The sequence below is a fragment of the Protopterus annectens genome, chromosome 1.part0 (assembly GCF_019279795.1).
Source record: "Protopterus annectens isolate FY-2018-M chromosome 1.part0, PAN1.0, whole genome shotgun sequence".
Taxonomy (NCBI): domain Eukaryota; kingdom Metazoa; phylum Chordata; order Ceratodontiformes; family Protopteridae; genus Protopterus; species Protopterus annectens.
This window is the reverse complement of record NC_056725.1, coordinates 1,268,885,639-1,268,907,167: the sequence shown is the minus strand read 5'-3', so window position 1 is coordinate 1,268,907,167 and position 21,529 is coordinate 1,268,885,639. Positions and strand designations below refer to the sequence as shown.

Sequence of the window (21,529 nt, the reverse complement as noted above, 5' to 3'; positions counted from 1 at the left end):
TGAGTCTTAAGTTATCAGATCTGGAGCAGCTAATGCATTCCTTTCTTCAGGCATAGCTGGATGTAGTGATTATCCCTGCCTCCTTGTCCTTGTGCCCATTATTATCAAGGTCTAATCAGTGTTAGACCAATTACGAGTTGGTGGATGATTACAGATGACACTAAACTGGGTGTTACTCAAATGTAGATAACCAAAGGCCAGTAGTGTTAGCCTGAAGATCTAAGAAATTGTTAACAAATAAGAGAGGGTCCAAAACTGAGACCTGTGGTATACAACTGGTAACTTTTTTGTTTTATTTCAGAAGTGGCACATGTTACTCAGAAGACATGGGTTCTGTCAGACAACCAGCTAGCTAGCTGTCCACCACATAACATAATAATTTTTATTCAGATTTAAAAGTCTTTCAGTGTCAGAATCAATTGATGTCAAATTGCCATTTTCCATGTCAATGTTATCAATACCTACCAGGGTTCAGTTGCTGGTCCTGGTGCCAGTTCCTACCCTGTGGTGCAAGGGCCTGCCTTGGCATTGATCATAGCCCCTGCTCCCACACCAGACTCCTCATTCATATCTCGCAGATTGCTGTATCTGTAGGACCAAAGGAGCCAGGAGTCTCACTAGAGCTTACCACTGAAGGTTGGGACTCCTGCTGGCTCCTCATCCTTTGATTCCTGCCCACTGAGGAGCCTGAGAAAGAAGAGATGTAATAGGCACCAACTTGTTTCCTCATCAGAGTCTCTAGTCTCAAACAAAGAGAATATGGATGAGGGTTCCTCCCCTACTTCCCCAAACTACCCCATAATGTGAGTAAATTCTTGAACTGATGTGGCAGAAGAGGTAGGGCCCTCCAGTATGCCTTCATTCCTGAAGGAATTCTACAGGTGGTTTCCCTTTCTCCCATTTCACTTACCTGTGTTGGTGTCCCCTGTGAACAAGATGGAATCCTTAGCTGCCTGGGAGGTTTGGAAGGACAGGGATGTGGTAGCTCCCCTAACAGGAGAGTAAATTGTATCCTCCTGTCACTTTGTTACAGCTGTAATGGGTTGATAGTCACCCTTCACAGATCTACTTGCCAGAGTCCAGCAACCCCTCCCCCCCAAACAAGGAATCCAAATTCTTGATCGTCATGGGAAGTGAATGCTTACATCCTCCACCTTCTCTGTAATGTCACTAAATTTTTTAGCTCAGTTCTCCAATTCCAGCATGGTCTTTTATAAGATATTGTATAAGTGACTGCAGGAGCAGGCGGGACTTTGTGTCAAGCTGTTTTCCCAAGTGGCAGCTTATGTTATCTGTTTCCAGTTTATTGATGAGGCTGGCACATAAAACAGTGGATGGATCAACCACAGCAGCAGACAGGGGACATTACCTTTTGAAGTAATATGTGGATGCAATTATCAAAGTGTTTGCTGAGAACTTTTAAGCATCTTTTTTTGAATGACCCCTTTAGTGGCTGAACCTTTAGAACTACTGGTTTGAGAGAAGCTGTAACAGAGTGATAGAGACGGAAAGTCTTTCATGGCTATGAGTGTTCATTTTCAGACACTACAAAAACATTCACGCATTAGTAGAAAAGCCTGAGGCAAATGTGATTTAAGAAGCGCACCCAAAAGTAATAGAACCAGCAATTTGGGAGGGGGCAATGTGGCTGTGGTTCTTTCAGAATGAGTCCAGAGGCAAAAATAACTGTCAAAATGTCAGGTTTTGTGATTTCCCCATTCAGGGGACAGTATCAGCAAAACCGCAGTGTGTTTGCCTGACTGTCTCAATCTGGAAGCAATCAGGGGTCGTTTTTCTGTCCTCCTTTTTGTGTGGATGGCCATCATGCAGAACAGATGGGTAAGGACAATCACATACAGAAGCTGCAAGATCACATCCCATATCCCCCCAAAGCTACACCAGCAACACTTGCCCAACATCCCACCTGTCAAAGGAGAGTAGCAAAAGGAGAGGTAAACAGCCTCATGTAAATGGCAACCATTCAGCAGGCTGCACCAAATTAAATAGGGTCTTGAAGGTTGCACCAAATTAAATAGGGTCTTGATATTTTGATATTCTCCAAGATTCTCTTTGGTTCCAAAAAAAAAAAACATAAGATCCAAGACCCATTCAGGATCTAGTGGTGTAACTTGAGTGTATCACTGAACATTTACTCTGGATGGGCTGTGTGCAAACAGTCCCCTCTTGCTTGATCATGGGAGATGTAAATGTGCTCTTTGGACTTCTAAGTTGCTTATTTTGCCCATCAAAAATAGCCAAGGAATTGAAGACATTCTTAAATTTCCAGGTAGGATCTAGTCAGTTCAAGTTCCAGATTCTTCTCTTTGGACTCCCCACAATTCCTAGAGTATTTAACAAGTTTGTGGTTACAGACCCTTGTTTTCATAGGGCATTTGCTAGATACATTAATTTTCTTAAGTCCGTGTACCCCAAGGAAGGACATCTACTTGATATACTGTGAGACATTGTTCAGCGACCCTCAGTTCTGGCCTCTTTGTGTCTAAAGGTCCAAGGCTCAATGGTAGCAAGATTTTTTCAGCCTTTCATGTAAGGTTTCACATGAGAGTTGTACAATGAACCCTTCAATCTCAGTGAAGCCAAATTTCAAACCCTGTGAATTAACAGATCAAAATATCCAAAATTTGCTGGGCTCATCTTCTGTGGTGGCTGCACATGCCCGGACTCTCTCTGGGTAGACCATCCATTTTCCTGTTCCTTTTGTGGTGGTCACCATGGATGCCTCAGTCCTGGAGATGGGGTGGGGGCATTTTCAGGGCATGTCAAAGGGGTAAAGATGTGTGGTCACAGGATGAGGCCAACCTGCATATCAACATGTTTGAAATGAGGGTGCTACTATTTAAAGACAAAAAATGTGCAAATGTGTTTTATTTACTATTTCATTCTGCAGCAGTTGTACTCTAAAGTGGGCTTTCTGATTCTGAAATATGTTTTTTTTTTATTTTATTTCTTTACTGAGTGGAACTATATTAACTAGTGTTTATATTTCATCTGTGTTAAGCAGCTACCAGGTATTTCTTGATTCTGAGTCGTATGGTCCTGCATTTTGATAATGCAGTAAATGGGATAAATAGCTTGTAGCAGATAAACTTTGCTACATATATCAATACATAAAGTGCCATGGACTGCATCAGCAGCAGCACAGTCAGTCTGTCACTCACTCGTACAATTAGACAATAAATCTCTAACTAAATGCATTATTATATTCAAATACAAAGCAACAAATGAGAAATGGATCAGAATAATAATCCTAGTAGTGTATAATGCTTGGCATACAGTGCAGTAACAGAGATGTAGCACTGTAATACATAGTTGTGTACCATGGGATAGTAACATTTTAGAAAGAAAACTAGAGGTATGTGAACCACTGCAATGAGAGCCTACAGTAAAGAATGTTTGTATATGTTATGAATTAGTGCTGGAATGAAAAATATTCAGCAATCTGAATAGGGTATTTGACAAGGCTGAAGTTCTACCTGTATGTGGTGTTAAGTACTGCAAGCACTACCTGGTGGAAAACCAGACTGCAAGCAATACCAACTTCCATATACAAGTGGGGCTGGACCGGGTACCATGCACAAGCACAATTCAGTGTAATGTGAGCCATTCCCGAAACTCTTTTGCAGATGACGCAGTGCTCTGTTTTATTTATTTATTTGCATTTGTTAACCGGGTTGGTCCAGCTGGGTAAGAATTACCCTTTTTCAGTGGAGACCTGAGGGGAAATGCCCCAAACAGACATACAAATACATATGAATAGAGACAAATTAACAATATTACAGAGGAAAACAATATTATGGGTACAATGTATAAGAAAAACAAACAATGAAAGTTTGAGAATATGAGTAAGGTAGGCCAGAGGCATGCATGCAAAAGATTTATGAAAAGGTGTTCTGAGCAAGATCTCTGAATTAAGTTAAAGTAGGCAAAGAAATGATGATTTAGGTGTGGAGTTAGTAGTGTGGGACTTTTAGGTGGGAGCATGTGAAGGACATTCCCATTTGGAGGAGAGATGGGAGAGAAGCATGGATTTGAAATTGTTGTGGTTAGGTATATTACGTAGTGGTGTGGGGAGATTGTTCCATAGTTTGGCTATAGTGTGGGATAGTAGTAGTTTACCAGTTGGGTGGATGGGTTTGTGTACATGCAGGAGGTTTTAGCCTGTAGATCTCAGGGTACGGGTAGGTGTGTAGGGTGTTAGAGATTTAACAAGAGAGGGCAAGAGAGGGGCATTCTGCTGGTTTAAAGATGAGTTTGTGGACTGTTGTAAGTTGTAGGTACTTTAGGTGGTTGTGGAGTTCTAGCCAGTTTAGGGTGTGTAGGGAGTGACAGTGATGGGAAGAGTTCTTAGAACTGGTTGCAAATTTGCAGATTTTGTTGTAACAGGCCTCAAGTTTAGCACGGAGTCCGAGTTGTAGGTTGGAGAATAGGGGAGCAGGGAGAAGGAAGGTAGATGCAAGGGTATGACGGGAAGATGGAGTAAGGTAGTAGTTGTGTCTGTAGAGGAGGCCAATTTTCTGGTGGGTTTTTTGATTGCTGAGAGGATGTGGGAGTCGAATTTTAGGTTTTCATCGATGGTAATGCCAAGTAGTTTGGTACTAGGAACGATTTCAAGAGGGGTGTTATTGTGGCTTTTGATGGAAAATTGGACTTTGTGGAACTGGAAGTTTTAGTGGGAGTAAATATCATTAGCTTTGTTTTGTTGGCTTTAGGGCCAAGTGATGCGATTACATCCATGATTCAATTTTGGAGAAGACTGTTTTGGTATTAAGTAGAAGTTTGGAGGGGCAGGAGGCTGAGCAGATGATAGTGGAGTCATCTGCGTATTGGATGACTGAGGCCTCAGGGATGGAGAGGTGAAAGTTGTTAATGAATAAGTTGAAGAGCAGAGGGCCAAGTACTGATCCTTGGGAAACTTCTGTGGGTGTAGGTAAGAAAGGGGAGGTTGACTCTTTCCATTGTACAGCTTGCTGGCGCTTGGAAAGGTAGCTGGAGAACCAGTCTAGGGTTGAGGGAGATAGATGCAAGTGTGAGAGCTGGGACAGGAGGAGGGAATGGGAAATAGTGTTGAATGCCTTTGAGAGGTCAAGAAAAAGAGGAGGTACGTATTTGCCTCTCACATGTGCTAGGTTGACTGTTTCGAGGAAGGAAATGAGGGCTGTCATGGTACTGTGGCCTGGGCGGAAGCTGTGCTGGGTGGGAGCGAGGAGTTTGTGCTGGATTAGGTAGGGCATGAGCTGGGAGTGGATGGCTTTCTCTAGAATTTTAGAGAGAGGAGAGAGTATAGCTATGGGTCTGAAGTTGGTAGTGTCTGTGTTCTTACCACCTTTGTGGAGAGGAATTATGTATGCATAACGCCAGATGGTTGGTACATAGGATTCCTGAATGGATCTATTAACGAGGATGGATATGGGATAGGCTATAGATTCGGCTGATATTTGAAGAAAATTTGCTGGAAGGTTGTCATAGGCATTGCGGCATGGTTTTAGCTTTTGCAGTAGTCTTTTTATAGTATAGGTGGAGACAGGTTTAAGTGAGATAGTGGTGGAGGAGGGGGGTGAGAGAGAGGGTTTGGGGTGCAGGGTGAAGGGTTAGTAATGATGGATGGATTGGGGAAAGTGGAGGATAATTTAGCTATATTTTTCAAAAATATATTTAATTTTTCTTGTCAACTAGTGATCCCAAACTCCCATCCATTGTCTTGAAAAGAGAGAATGCAGGTGTGGTGGCCACATGACCTTACAGATGGACAGTCTCATGGCCATGCAACTCCACCTTTGTTAGACATGGCCCCCTGCCAGCAGTACAAGGTCTGACCTACAGGTGGAGCTGCTGCATTACAGGAAATCCGCCAGACTCCTCCTTCACCAAGTCTTGGAGTAAGATTTGGTTATGCTCAGAATAAGTAATGAGATTCAATAACATAAAATATTACAGAATCTCAGTGCCGTTCCTGACTGACCAAGATTCCCTTCAATTCAAAACCTTAAGGTATTAAACAGCACACTTTGCCCCTTGTGACATCATCAGAAGGTGCTGTCAAATGACCAAATCAGGAAGTAACTGGACAGCTGTGCCGCATGCAGTACATACAAACAAGTTTTTTAAAATTAATAAATATAGCAGGGTCATCCATATCCTTACCTCTGCCTAAAGGATTAACATGAGGAAGACAGGTGCAGGTGGGCAAGGTTTGCTATTTAGGCTGCCATGTGATGCTCGCTCAAATCCCTTTTCATCGTATTTTTGAGCTGTCTTTGAGTATCTCGGTAGAGTTTTGACTTTTGTCCAAGTCATTCTTCTATCACATTCACCTTTGACATCTTGAGTTTTATCAAGTCTTGATAATTTCTTGACATCCCTAATAGTTTGCAAGGCCTTCATTAGAAATAAGTTTCTCCGTGGTGTCTAAATTTTATGCTGCAAAAGTTGACCTTTCCCCATCTGATGCAGCCACAAGTGGATCTGAAGTTTCTAATGTGGAAAACCGTATTTCTGGTGGCAGTTACCTCTGCAAGAAGAATCTGTGAACTAGGAACCCTTTGTATAGATTGTTCCTAAACAACCTTTCATAAAGACAGGGTTCCTTGGTGCACTACTCCCATTGATCATACTTTTATACATAATGTGGCTACTGAGACAAAGTTGACCCAAGTTATCAGTATGTCGGATATCTTTCTTTGTTTTTCTAATCGGGGGGGGGGGGGGTGTATCATCCTCACTGTTTAAATTTCCATAGAAAATGGAGGTATTACCTGCATAAAACAGGGACTTTCAGGAAAAAAATAAGCAGTTATTTGTCCTATACAGATGACAAGCTAGGGCAGAAGGTGTCTAATATCACTTAGCAAAACGTCTCACAAAATTCATCACATTTTGCTTTCAAAGTATGGTAAACCACTTCCAGCTCAAGCAGTGACACACTTCATTAGGGCTGTGGTCACATTGAAGGCCTTCTCCACCACCATGCAGTTATGACTAGGGCTTATCTCATACTTTCACAGGCATTGTAAGCTACACCTGATCTCAAGGGATGTCTTCCTTTAAAATCACCATAAATTGTGGGGTCCTTTTATGAGACCACCCAGGAAGCTGAGCTGGGAATTCAGTCCTAGATGTTGGAGAATGGACTGGATCATCCCAGGCACAAAAGTTATGTATTTAACATAGCAATTGATCTTGGATGATCCTAGTCCATCGTCTTCAACAAATCTGTCCTCCTTTCCCCTGCCTATTCTAAGAGGTTAGTCCTAGAGGAAATTTAATCTGAAGCCCTAATGTTTTGCTTACAAATAACCTAGCGATAAGATGAACAAGGATATGTTGGGACATTTACATGTTTCTCCTATCTTCAAGTGAGAGATGTGCTAAACGGGGTACATTTTATAGTTAACCATCCATTCATCCAAATTACATTTTAATAGAGTAAGAAGTATTTTGTTGTATTTTGAAGGGAAGATGGTTTCACAAAAGTGCTATTTTCTGTGATGCAAACTTTTCCTTTCAAAATGTTGTATTTGTTTCAGAAATAGATCCCGTGATTGGGTGTTTATAATACCATTGGACTTTCAGTAAGTCTGACAGAATTGAGTCTGTTGAAGCTCTATAATCAAGGCAAAGGTCACCTCTCATTAGCCTGGATGATACTAAGAAGAGGGGCAAGGCTTTGAGATGGTCTGTTTAGGTCCTTGACTTTTCTAGTGAGAAAATGTTGTGGTTGTTAAAATTGTGACAAGTGTTTGCACAGGTGCATACCAAAAGGGGTATTTTACTCAATGATTGGCATAAGAAGTGTCACATACAGTGGAACAGTTATATCTCTAGATTTGGATGCAGTACCTTTAAATAGACTCTGTGCAATGAAAAAGGACCTCCTTGCAGGAGTCCGATGCATGGTGATTGGCAGTTCATTGTTGACATAGGTACCCAGATCCCTAATTTCAAAATCAATTTTCAGAGGTGTATTGCCATTATGATAGCTACAAGGGAAGTTATGCTTGCTGAAGTGTATGATTATACACTTCTTAGCATTTAGTTTTTGTCCTTGGTTTTTGATATTGGCTATTTGTTTAGGACAGGCCCACTTGAAGGATGTTGGTATAGCTTGAGAAGTTTATGATGGCACCAAGTTTGCAGTCAACTGCAAACTTGATCAGCCTCAGACCTTTTACATTAGTTTTGACTACTGTAAATATGATCTGCGAGACTCCTCCCAGTTTAGTGTCATTACCTCATTCTACCTAATACAGGGAGAACATTTGAGAAGGCCAACCCACTTAGTTCTTCACCTTGAGTTATCTTCTGCTCTTCCTTACTCCCTTTCCACTTGAAATTCGAAGCTTGTTTCCTGCGGTTTTTTTGTAAGTAGTGTAGTCCAGATGCAGATTTGCTGTATCCGGGACTGTTTGTAAGCTTCTGAGCCCCCGCTGCTTAGCTAGGGTTAAACTATTCCCGGAGCCATAAAGTCTGCTCTTCAAATTTCCCTTAGAACTAGCCATTTTTTTAGTTTTAACACTCAAAATCTGTTTCTTTGAGCTCAGCACTTGTTCAGAACTCATTGTAAGCACTAAATAAGCTACACATTACTACAGCACTCAACTTTCCTCACTTGTCTAGAGGAAAACAGGTTTTAGTACTTAATAAATAAGCACCTATCCAGGCATGTCTAAGGGTCAGCTCCCAGTGTTTTCTCCTGTATACCTGATGAATCTGGGCATCCTGGGGCAATGCAGCAATTGCCTCATGTACACAGACAACCCTCTCTTCCTACCACCCAACACTACAACCTGTGAGAGATGCACTTATATAGCCAAACTGGAAGCAAAGCTCTATTCACCCAAGACCGGACTAGACAGTCAAGAGGAGAGGGTAAACACTTCAACCACACCACACTCATCACATAGTCCTTCAAAACCTACACCACCAAAGACAGAAACACAAAACACACCTACATTCGCAGAGGCTCTCGATAAAAATCTGCCCAAGCAACAGGGACCTCCAAAGCAGAAATACAAGCAACCTCCACCCCCCAACACAACCCAAATGACACATAGCCCACAAACTCAGTGTGCCACTCAACCACAGCCCATAAGGCATAACAACTTACCCAACACTCTAGTCATAGGTGACTCTATAGTCAGGCACACTGATGTTCCACTCACCAGGCTAAACAAGGAGAAAGTTACTGTCAGCTGCTGGTCTGGTGCCAGGATCCACCACATAACACACACACTCAAGTTACTCCACAACAAGTACAGATTTGACTCTGTCATTGTCCATGTTGGTGTGAATGACCTGAGATGTACCTCTATGGAGTACATGAAAAGAGACATGGAAGACCTGTCCGATCTTGTAGCCAAGTCAGGTATGACCCTAGCTCTGAGTAGCATCCTACCATCACCCAGAATGATACCACAGTACAAGGACAAAATGATTGACTTCAACAATTGGCTAAGCTACTGGTGTCATTTTAAGGGGATCCAGTATCTGTCTGCTTGGGATGACATGATCGACAGACCACAATGCTTTGCCAGAGATGGCCTGCACCTGTCACCTTTGGGATTCCAGATACTGGATAAGGCTCTTGCCACCCCTATAGTGCCTTTTTTAGGCAAAGTTCAAATGACAAACTCACCATCATAACCGGTACAAGCAAGCAAAATCTGAGGGTAATGCTACTCAATGCTAGAAGTCTAAACCTCAAAATGTACTCACTCGAGGCACTCCTTAAAATGGAGGACATCGACATCTGTGCAGTGAAAGAGACCTAGTTCAAGGCTCCAGAGAACACCCCTGTATTACCAGGCTATAATTCATACTACACCTTTTGGCCACCTAACCTGGACCGAAACACTAAAGGCGGAGGCGTGTCTATATTCATTAAGGATATCCACACCTCCAGGCTAGTTGCTCAGCGTAATGCATCCGAGATTATCCAAGTGCAACTAACTCTGGGCAAGACCGCAATCCAAATTGTAGCTTGCTACAGATCCCCCACAATGCCCCAGGATTCCTACTCCTCATTTCTTGATGCACTGGAAAATATTAGGGTACAACCTAATAATGGGCAATTTCAACTACCCCGCCATTAACTAGGAAAACTACTCATGTACCAACACTTTTGCTCAACGTTTTCTGGAATTCATGAATTCCAACGCCTTGGATCATCTTATCCACACCCCCACCAGGGGCAGCAATATCCTAGACCTGGTCATTACCAACATGGGCAGCCGGTGCTCAACACCAGAGGTCAAGTCCTCTTTGGTCAAATCTGACTACAAGCTAATCACCCTAGACACCCGCATCCCGCCCCCACTCCCACCCCCAGTTAGGGAAACCACTGTAAAAACACTTCTCCAAAGCCAACTTCATGCTTCTTAAGGCAGAAGTTGCAAACTTTACGACACCCATGCAGACTGACAATAGAGGTATGACTGCTGAATCCTACACAAGTGCACTTGCAGTTAGATGAGTGCATGGATCATGCAATCCCTAACAGAACCAAGATGCTATCCTCCAGAAAAAGGAAGCCAATCTGGTGGTCCCCTGCCATAAACAAACTCTACAACAGAAGAAAGAAACTGTTGCAAAAAAGAGTAAAATCCCATGATTGGAAGAACTCCCTGGTCAGCCTCAGTAAAAAAGCTGAGATCCTTCATAAAATCCTCCAAAGCTTGTTATGAAAACAAAATCGCCACTGATTCTAAAGACAACCACAAACATTCTATAGCTACGTCAAGAATCTCAATGGCAACACTCAGATCTGCTCTGAGTTACAGCACAATGGCACTAAATATACAGAACCAATTGATATTGCCAACATCTGGCAGATAGGTTCAGTGCTAACTTTATCCCCCTCTCACCCCCTAAAGGGCCCATCTCTATACCAGAAGAATACAAAGTTCCTGTAATCACGGCTGCACAGGTAAAAAACACTCTCCAAAGCCAAGAACACAGCATCCATGGGACCTGACAACATCCCAGGCTGCGTTCTGCATGAACTACAAAATGAACTGGCACCACACCTAAGTACCATGTTCAGTCATAGCCTCACCTCAGGCTTTGTGCCCACTGAATGGCGCACAACAACGGTTATCCCACTTTGCAAAGGGGGAGCCAACACTGACCCCAGGAACTACCGCCCCATTAGTCTGATGAGCCTGGTCTGCAAGGCTATGGAACGTATCATGGAACTTATAAACAATGACATTGGTAATCTCCAAACTCTGGACCCCACCCAGTTTGGGTTTGTAAAAGGCAGATCATGTCTCCTAAGCCTGATAGACTTCTTTGAAGCGGTCACCAAAGCCGTAGATGAGGGTAAAGTGGTTCACACAGCCTATCTAGATCTTGCCAAGGCTTTCGACACCATCCCACACTCTGGAATTATAGATAAACTCACTAAACTAGGTATAAATCCCTATGTCACAAGATGGGTTGCCAACTGGCTCACTGACAGAACCCACACTGTGAAAGTAGCAAACTCCAAATCTGACTTCAGATCCGTGACAAGTGAAGTACCACAGGGTTCAGTCCTGGGTCCTCTCCTGTTTGGTATCTACTTTTCAGAAGTAAAGGGTAACACAGAAGGTCTTTGGCTAATGAAGTTCACAGATGACTGCAAACTAGGAGCCATAATCGAAACTCCTAATGATGTGGACACCTACAAAAGAGCCTCACTGAGACATGTCTGGTGTCAAAGCCATGGCCTCAAGCTCAATGCCAAAAAGTGCATTGTCATCCCTTTTGGTAAAAACTCTGTACCCATGAACTACCACATAGGCGGTAGTCTACTTAACACTGAAAGTGTGATAAGAGACCTTGCGACACAGGTGGACAGTAGTCTCTCCTTTGATAATCACATCGCCACAGTAGTCAGGCTTCTACATGGCACACCTCATCACAAAAGGTTTCTCATCCAGGAAAAAAGAGGTCATTGTTCCCCTCTATTCATCACACATTAGACCGATTATAGAGTACAACGCCCGTTTTGGTATGTACCTCACAAGACATCTACAACAACTAGAAAGGACGCAGAAATACCTCACTCGGACCGTCTCAAAAAACTCTAGCTGTACTCCGTCGCATATCACCTACTCTCTGCCTAACAAACAAAGCTATGTCAAACCCAGAGCTGTTGGACATGCTCCACTTAAAAAAAATCCCAATCTCTCCGAATTACATGCTCTAGGGACCTAAACATTGTCACCACAATAAGCAGAACATGCTGGAGGGATAGATTCCTGTCCCAGAGACTTCCCATACTCTGAAACAAACTACCTGTCTATATCAAACAAACCTCCTCATTAGCACTCTTCAAGAAACATCTTGATGATTGGATGGGAGATAGGTAATTCACCCCGGGGATCACTTCTGTGGCTCTGCTTGACAGTGGCACAGAAAAATAATTTTCTTGGGTGGCGAAAGCCAGGGTACCTTTTTGGCTAGGCATATATAGGCCCTATGACCAATAGCATAGTACCTACATATGAACCTATGAACCTTCACATGCTTTAGATATGATCAGTATGGTGTACAATAGGAAGTGGGGTGATTACTTGAAAATGCAGTACAAGTCCTAGAGTTTGAGGAAGGTGGACTAGGATCATCCAGTCCTGTTCTGGTATGTACAGAACTTTTGTTTGTGTCATTTACTTTGACTATTGCTTTATAGTGTATTTTGAAGCAGCTAAATATACTTGATAAAGGTGGTGTAGTAGGGTCTACTTCAGAAAGACGAAAATGCAAACTCTTGAAGGCTCACATGAGCGAATAACTTGAAATTGGTATTTTGGGATCGCAGTACAGTGAAGATCGGAATATTTACCCTTTCCTCACTGTAGTGCAGTGTTGGAGTAGGAATATATATTTAATGGGGGGTCTGGGGGGCGCAGTGCTCCACGATACCAATTTCGAATTTTTGATTATTCGCTCATGTGAGCGTTCGAGAGTTTGCGTTTTCGGTTTTATGACATCGACCCGTGTAGTAGTGCATTATACTGGGTTGTAGCTGCATTATAATTGCCAGCTATTTTGTTGTGTGCAGTTAAAGTGAAAAATTTTTCCTTAATGTACCAAGCATCTTTGACTGTACTGACAGAGGAAATTAAGTGCATCAATCACATGCCTACATTTCTAGAATAAGAAAAGCTTTAATTTGCTATATATATATATATATATATATATATATATATATATATATATATATATATATATATATATATATATATACACGTGTGCATTACAACATTATTTATAATAAAACGTGTGTGTGTGTGTGTGTGTGTGTGTGTGTGTGTGTGTGTGTGTGTGTGTATATATATATATATATATATATATATATATATATATAATGTAAAAGTCTGTGGGTATATGTATATACGTATATGTGTGTGTCTGTGTGCCAGTCTCGTTTTATAGTCGCAGTAATTAATACAGGTTTCAATTATTTATATTCATATCTAAGTGGTTGCATTTCTATGTATCTATGCAGAGATAAAGAATGGAGTCCATTTAATATTTTAAGCACTGTATGTTCCATTTAAAGATTTTTTTCAATATTTCGTAGGGAGAAGAGAAAACAAGTACAAGCATGTTAGCTAAAGGTAAGTGGACAACTAATTTTCTGTGCATAAATGAGTTAGATTGTGTCATTTAATATGATGAAAGTAACCTAAATTATATTTTACTGTTTATTAACAAGTTTCATTGCTTACAGTACGGAAGGATAATATGACAGTGAACTTTTGTCTGATGTTCATCGTGCATACAGCTGCAGTAATCACAGATGGGTTCTCTGCCGTCAGGCGGTCCCTCGGTCGGCCGAATTCCAAAGTCTTGGTCCGGCGTCTGTTGTCGTCGCTTTCTCTTCTGACGTCAGTGAGGCCAGAGTATATAAGACTCAGCCGACGCCATGTTCTTCAGTCTTTTTTGCCGCGCGGTGCCCGAAGCAGATGCAGTTCGCAAGTGCCGGTCGGCCAGCTCCTGAATTACGAAAATTTTGGAAACCAAAGTCTTCATTAAAGCTAAGTACCCCGTTGGGGAAACTTTTCTTGCCTCAGACCGATGTCAGAAAAAGTTAATAATTGTATTTCTTGTGGGAAGCAAATACCGCATAAGGATTTCCATTCCCTCTGCATACCTTGTTTGGGCCCAGACCACGACGTCTCGGGCTGTCGCTTTTGCGCTACCTTCAATAAACGCACTATTAAGCGTCGGGCAGAGTTCGCCCAACACTACTTTGGTAAAGCTTTTGATTATAAAATGTCATCGGACACTCCGACTACCGTTTTGTCCAAAAAATGCAAGGAAAAGGCCCGACAACCGACGACACTCCTTTGGTGGTGTCCTCTGTACCCGAGACCGCTGGAACCTCTGCCCTTTCCCAGACTACAACCACCGAAGCCTTTGCTAATGTTGAGCCTACTAATGTAGACAGGTCCACCTCCACCCATGGTGTCTTTAGGCCCTCATCTTCTTTTTCAATTAAGGCCTTTACTAAATCCAAAGCAGCCAGGCATCCCTCGAGGCCTGTTGCACAGGGCCCATCTACAGGTCCCATGCCTAAAAAACAGATGCTTAAAATGGCTGAGGATTTAATTACTCTTATCAGAGGTTCTCAACCCCCTCCAGACAAGAGACCCAGAGTGGAGGAAGATTCCCCCTCTTCTGATCAGGGATCCATTTTATCAGAACATTCTGATGCAGAGGAACACTCTTACTCTCCTTTTGAGGATTTGGATGCAGAACAGTCCATCCCTTCTATATCCCCTCCTGAGGATTTTTCCTTTGGGGAAACCTTGCATACCTTGAGGGAACACTTCCATTGGGAAGGCCAAGACTTTTCAGATTCCAAGAAAAGACTTGGGGAATTTCTTTTGTTACCTCAACACCGACCTCTGGCGATACCCACTGTTTTTGACATACTTGATGATGTCTATTCGGAGGCTTGCCTTAACCCTGATTCTCTGCCTCCTGCACCAGTAAAACCTGATGGGTATTACAGAGTACCCAGCTCTCACCAATTTCTCTTCAAAAGCCATAATGCTGACCCTGAAACCATTTCACAAGGCCCCAAGGGATTGAAGGCCTCCACTGCCAAGAATCCACTTCCTGCAGAAAGGGAATCAAGATCTTTAGAAAGGTGGGGTAAAAAGGTATATACCTCGGCCACCCTAGCCATGAGGGCCTTAAATTGTCAGTTTCATATGCTTAAATATCAACAGTTCCTGTTATCACAATTAAGGAACAAAATGTCTCAACCTGAACAACCAGACTTAAAGGAGTTACAGGATATGATGCATAGTGCAGAGCAAGTGGGTAAACACACTTTACAATGTGGTTATGATGCCCTAGAGGCTTCAAGTAGAGCGGCTGCTACGGGATCAGTCATTCGCAGACATGCTTGGCTTAGAGAACAAAACTTGCCTGATCATGTGAAAGCTAAACTTCTAGATGCTCCTTTACAAAAGGATGTGCTGTTTGGTACTAATGCTGAGGAGATACTATGGAAAATGGAAGAAAAAGCCAAATCCATGCAAACTGTCAAAACCTTTTTCTAGGTCCAACCACCACGTTTTAGCAGAAATTGGCCTTCAAAAAACTGGTCCTTTCCAGCCACTGACAAGCCCCAAAGAGGTAGATACAGACGTACAAGGGGCAGAGGGCAATCACAAGGATCATATAGAGGACGCCAATGGCAAACTCCAGCGCCAAGAGGTGGCGAGGACAGTGCACAACAATACAGGAAGCAAACCCAATGACTCCCTCATTTCCATGCCAAGCACATCTCAACTGGCAGCACCCTTGGGAGGAAAGCTAGCATTATTTGCAAACAATTGGCATATTGTCACAACAGACAAATGGATCCTGGACATTATAAACAGAGGCTACAAATTTCATTTCCACACTCTTCCAAAAATGAGAGGCATGCCAAACCTGCCACAGAATCAAAGGGCAGAGGCACAACTACAAATTTTAAAGCTCATAAGCATGAGAGCTATTTAAGAGGTACCTTCTCACGGACAAGGTCAAGGTTTTTATTCAAGACTTTTTCTGGTACCAAGGAAAGGAACCGACTGGAGACCCATTTTGGACTTATCCATCCTAAACACATTTCTACTCGTACCAAAATTCAAGATGCTCACATTACAGCAACTTCTTCCCATGCTGGGCAAGGAGTTTTGGCTGGTAACATTGGACCTCAAGGAGGCATACCTGCATGTCCCAATCAGACAAAGCTGCAGAAGATACATCAGATTTCTTGCAGGTTCAATCCACTATCAATTCTCTGCATTGCCCTTTGGCTTATCTACTGCGCCCAGAGTATTCACAAAGTGCCTGGCATCAGTGATTGCCTACTGCAGACTTCAAGGGATACAAATTTACCCTTATTTGGACGACTGCTTGATCCAAGCGGACAGCAAACACATACTTCTAGAACATCTGGCATATGTGACACTGCTATTGCATGCTCTGGGATACACAATCAACAAAGAGAAATCAAGGCTAACACCATCACAGAAAATAACTTTCCTGGGTGCCAACTTGGACACAAACACCCAGATGGGCCTATCTTACGCCAGAAAAACAGGGGCAGCTATCTCAGTACTTCAAAATACTAGCAAAAAGTACCAGGCTTACTGCAAGGAAAATCCTGCAGGCTCTGGGATTCATGGCATCTTGCATTCTTTTAATCCCATGTGCAAAGCTGCATATGAGGAAACTTCAATGGTACCTAAAAAACCTATGGTCTCAACACAGTCACAGTTTGGAAACAATAATACCAATAATCCCATGTTTGCAAAAGGAATTTCTATGGTGGGCCCAAGCATGTCAAGCAAACACAGGCCTCCCATTCTGCAAGCCTCAAGCAGAGCAAGTTATCACAACAGACGCCTCAGATTACGCTTGGGGGGCGCACATGACGGACAGGTGCATCCAGGGCAAATGGTCCCAAAAAGAAAAGCACCTCCACATCAATCAAAAAGAAATGCTAGCAGTAATAAAGGCAGTTGCAGCTTTCAAGGACTTCCTGCATCCAGGACAATTACTCATAAGAACAGACAACACCACAGTAATGTGGTACATAAACAAACAAGGAGGAACACATTCATACCCCTTGTGCAGACTAGCCATGACCCTTTGGAATTTGGCTCTGGAATGGCAAATCGAACTTCAAGCACAGTACCTGCCAGGATTGGAAAACACGCTGGCAGACAAATTAAGCAGAAATATGACAGATCCACACGAATGGAAGTTACATCCGCAGGTGTTTGCAGAAATAACCCAAGTGTGGGGGAGGCCAGACATAGATCTTTTTGCCTCCCACAGGAATCATCAATTGGAAAAGTTTTGTTCGAGGAACTTTCATCCAAAGGCCTGGAGAGTGGACGCCCTTTCATTCAGTTGGACAGCATGGACAGTTTACGCATTCCCACCTCTGCGTCTTCTGCCCAAGGTACTTCTGAAAGCAAGAACAGACAGACCGAAGATGATACTGATTGCTCCAGATTGGCCAAGGCAACACTGGTACCCATTGCTGAGGAGCCTAACACATACTCCTCCCTGGTCCCTGCCTCTAATGCCTCTTCTGCTGACTCAACACTGCTACAAAACTCTCCACAGCCAGCTGAAAACTCTCAATCTCGCTGCATGGAAAATTCCTTAACACCACAACAGACCCTACTCTCCAAGGAGGTGCAGGATGTCATTTTGGAGGCCAGAAGGCCATCTACTAGAAAAGCTTACTCCGCAAAATGGAAGCGGTTTTGTTCTTGGAATGGGAAAAAAGGCCAGGACCCTAGAAAACTGAACTTGCCTCAGGTATTACAGTATCTAGCTGAACTGCTGAACAGTGGACTTTCATTTTCTTCCATAAAAATCCATGCCTCAGCTATTTCTGCAGAATAGAACACGGATCCTCCTTTATTTTCTCACCCACTCTTACGACAGTTCCTCAGAGGGGCTAAGAATATTAGACCACCAAGGAAACAACCAATACCAGCCTGGGATCTTAATTACATACTAGAAAAATTAACATTGCCTCCTTTTGAACCAGCTGCCTCAACAGATTTGCAATATTTGTCCTGGAAAACTGCCTTCCTTCTGGCTATCACTTCAGCTCGTAGAGTTTCGGAACTGCAGGCCCTCATGGCGGTGCAGCCCATTCTCATTTTCCATCAGGACAGGGTTTCCCTTCGTACCAACCCATCATTTATGCCTAAAGTGGTATCTAGGGTAGCTTTAAATCAAGCCATACACCTTCCTACCTTTTACCCCAATCCTCAAAACAAAGGGGAAAGGCTGCTACATTCCTTAGACATCCATAGGCAGCTACGTCACTATTTGGACAGAACAAAGTCCTTCAGGAAATCAGAACAACTCTTTGTGTCCTATGCTGTAGGGGCTCAAGGGAAGCCAGTTTCCAAGCAGACTATTTCAAAGTGGATAGGCCACTGCATACGGTTTTGTTATTCCTATCATGGAAAATCTGTTCCTACAGGTATCAGATCACACTCCACCAGGGCCACAGCTACCTCTACAGCCTTCCTCAGAGGAGTTCCTACCAAAGATATTCTGGAGGCAGCCACTTGGAGTTCTGTACATACCTTCACAAAACACTACCACCTGCCTTTATATTCCAGAACAAGAGCAGGCTTTGCCACTGCTGTTTTGCAGGGCATTCTGGCTCAACCCAGTTCCTCCTAGTACCTACCACCCTGTGCGTAGCTTTGGGACTCTACCCATCTGTGATTACTGCAGCTGTATGCACGATGAACATAGTACAGTTTTGTACCTACCATAAATGTAGATGTTCGAGTGCTAATACAGCTGTAGTACAGGTTTCCCTCCCTCCTTCCCCACTTGGTAAAGGCATGGGGCCTAACAACCTCTTCATACAACCTGACTGGGTTATCCTTCTATGGTTTATTTGCTTGCAACCACTGATTTTGGATTATATTGCATTGCATGTATACGCATATAAGCATAATTTATGTATTTGGAATTTGGCCGACCGAGGGACCGCCTGACGGCAGAGAACCCATCTGTGATTACTGCAGCTGTATTAGCACTCGAACATCTACATTTATGGTAGGTACAAAACTGTACTTTTTATATACCTGATTTCAAGAGCTAGAGCGGAATAACTGTTTAAATACAATTTTTTTCCCTTCGGACCTCATTTATACCATCCCACGTCCCAGTGTTCCATGTTGCTAAAGTAATTACATGACACCGTGTAAAAAGGTAAAAAGTTAATTGTCAGATCACTGAGGGTAGATAATGACCCTATTTTGTTCATGTCTTAGTGTAATCAACAGATCTTTAAACACTGTACTGTTTGTTTCCAAGTTTAAAAACTCTAAAAGTATACATCAACCTAAAAAGTAAAATTGAAAATATTTTTTTTTCGTGAGAGCAAGCTTCCTGCATAGTCTAGTATAGAAGATTATTTTCCATACATTTAGCTTATTTTCCCACTTCTAGGTCATGTTACCTCAGACATACAAGATATGTGACTTTGAAGTTCTGAGTTTAATTGCAAATGTGAACTTCTGCTGTTGAGCAAACTCAAGTGGAACTCATTTAGCCAGATATATTCTGCTCAGTTCTCATGGTTTCTTGATAAATACCTGGACCATTAACTTCGTTATCGTATGGAGGTTATGGGAATCTCTAGTGGCCATCAGCAGTACTTAAATCTGTATTAATATTGGTACTAGCCATGGCTGGTTACCCTGTTTAGGGTCAAGGGGAAAATCCAGTCCTTGGTCTGTGATAACTTGATTTTTTTCATAGAGATCAGTATCTTTTATGCTGGGACCAAATTAAAAAATCCAGCACCATGTAACATGCTAGTATTTACTTTAGCAGTTAAATAACATAGTTGGTAGTCCATCTTCTTCAGTACATGCTATCAACTTTTTTTTTTTAAATAATGGATGAAGCCTTTTCTTCTACAGCTCATCAGAATAACTGTCCAGAAGTTATACTATGCATATCTTATTGAGTCATGTACATAGGTGCTGGATGCTGTTTAAGACTGGGGGTGCAGAGGGTGAGAGGGGCACTTAGTGATCTAAAAAGGGGCAATTTTGTTATAACTATTTACTACCACAACTTAGGTTCACTTGCAGGACATTTTAAGCTTAGCCAATTCCCTTTTGGTGCTTGAATTAACATTTTCTGATTGATCTTACCTATCCCATGGCTAATAATTGTATATTAGCACTAGTGAGAATAACTGATCATACCATAGATCATTTGAGGGGACCCATGTAAGGGATGCAGCATTTAGGAACCACCTCTATCCATTAGTGGCAAGAGGGGCAATCCTGGAGTGCATTTTCTATTACCCATCCTTAGATCCAAGTTGCATTTGAATATGGACGGATGAGCTTTGTTTTATTTTTATGGATAGTCCGTTCTGGAACAGTGGTAGCCTCTGTGATATATATCCATCTCTCCACAACATTCAGTTTAGATAACTGGACTGAGTATTTCTGATGCCATTTGACTTCTGATGTTCAGTAGGTCCATCTAGGTTGGAGGATGCCTTGTATACCAGACATGTCACCTCTAAGCACTCTGTAGGATACTGAATATAGTAATAAATCTTTGAAGTGGTCCGTGTAAGACCTATTGTTTAGGACTTGTATCCTTTTATTAAAGTATCTCTGAAGGTATTCCAATTGTTTCATGGGGCTGGACAGATATATGCCAAAGTGGACATTATACAAAATGATTGACCTAATGAGAGCTTTGTAAAGGGGGACAACAACATATCTAGATCTAGTCGCAATTTGTTTATAAGCTGTGTGATATAGAAAGGCTTTCTTATAACACTGGGCACATGTTGGTCAAAACTTAGGCCACTGTACACACAAGTTCCCAAATGCCAAATAATTGGGTCAGTTCCCAGAGGGCACTGTCATGATTTTGACACCAGTTATTATTTGGGACAAACCTTTCTGCATGATGGTTGTCATTTGGGGATTCAATAACTGCTCCTAGCTTGCATTCATTTAAACTTAGCTGGCCAAAGCCCTTTGGTATTTCCTTTTACTATTGAGATGTATATGCCAAACAGAAAAAGTCTCAGCACCGAACCCTGGGGTACTTCATTGGTGACTGGTCTATCTTCCCCTATTTTGATTATCTGCATCTTGTGAGCAAGCTGGCAATCCAGCTAGTGTTGCAAGTGATTGCTCCTACACAATTCATCTTTTATACTACACCTGAGTAGGGGATTGTGTTGAAAGGCTTGGCCAGGTCAAGGTAATGTGGTGTGAACTGTTTTACCTTCATCCATTGCTTTGGTAACAAGAGTAAAGCTTAAACTTTGCCCATGATTTTGAGCCTTTCACACTTTCCTCTGGGCTGTTTTCAAACACATTTTAGGGCCATGCATACATGTATGCATTCTTTGATTCACCTTCCTGATCGTATTGTAGTTTTGAACAGTCTTGTAGTAAGCAATGAAACAAAATGTATGAATCAATAATGACAA

General features: G+C 42.4%; 1 protein-coding gene across 2 annotated transcripts in view; it reads left to right on the top strand.

The window, feature by feature from the left end:
• CEP162 (centrosomal protein 162) overlaps positions 1–21,529 on the top strand; it is a 2,095,315-nt gene that overhangs the window by 412,919 nt on the left and 1,660,867 nt on the right. For both annotated transcript variants that reach the window (XM_044066152.1, XM_044066151.1), the window contains exon 8: positions 13,586–13,622. In XM_044066152.1, coding sequence (XP_043922087.1) covers positions 13,586–13,622 — 37 coding nt within the window. The remainder of the gene's footprint in view (positions 1–13,585; positions 13,623–21,529) is intronic.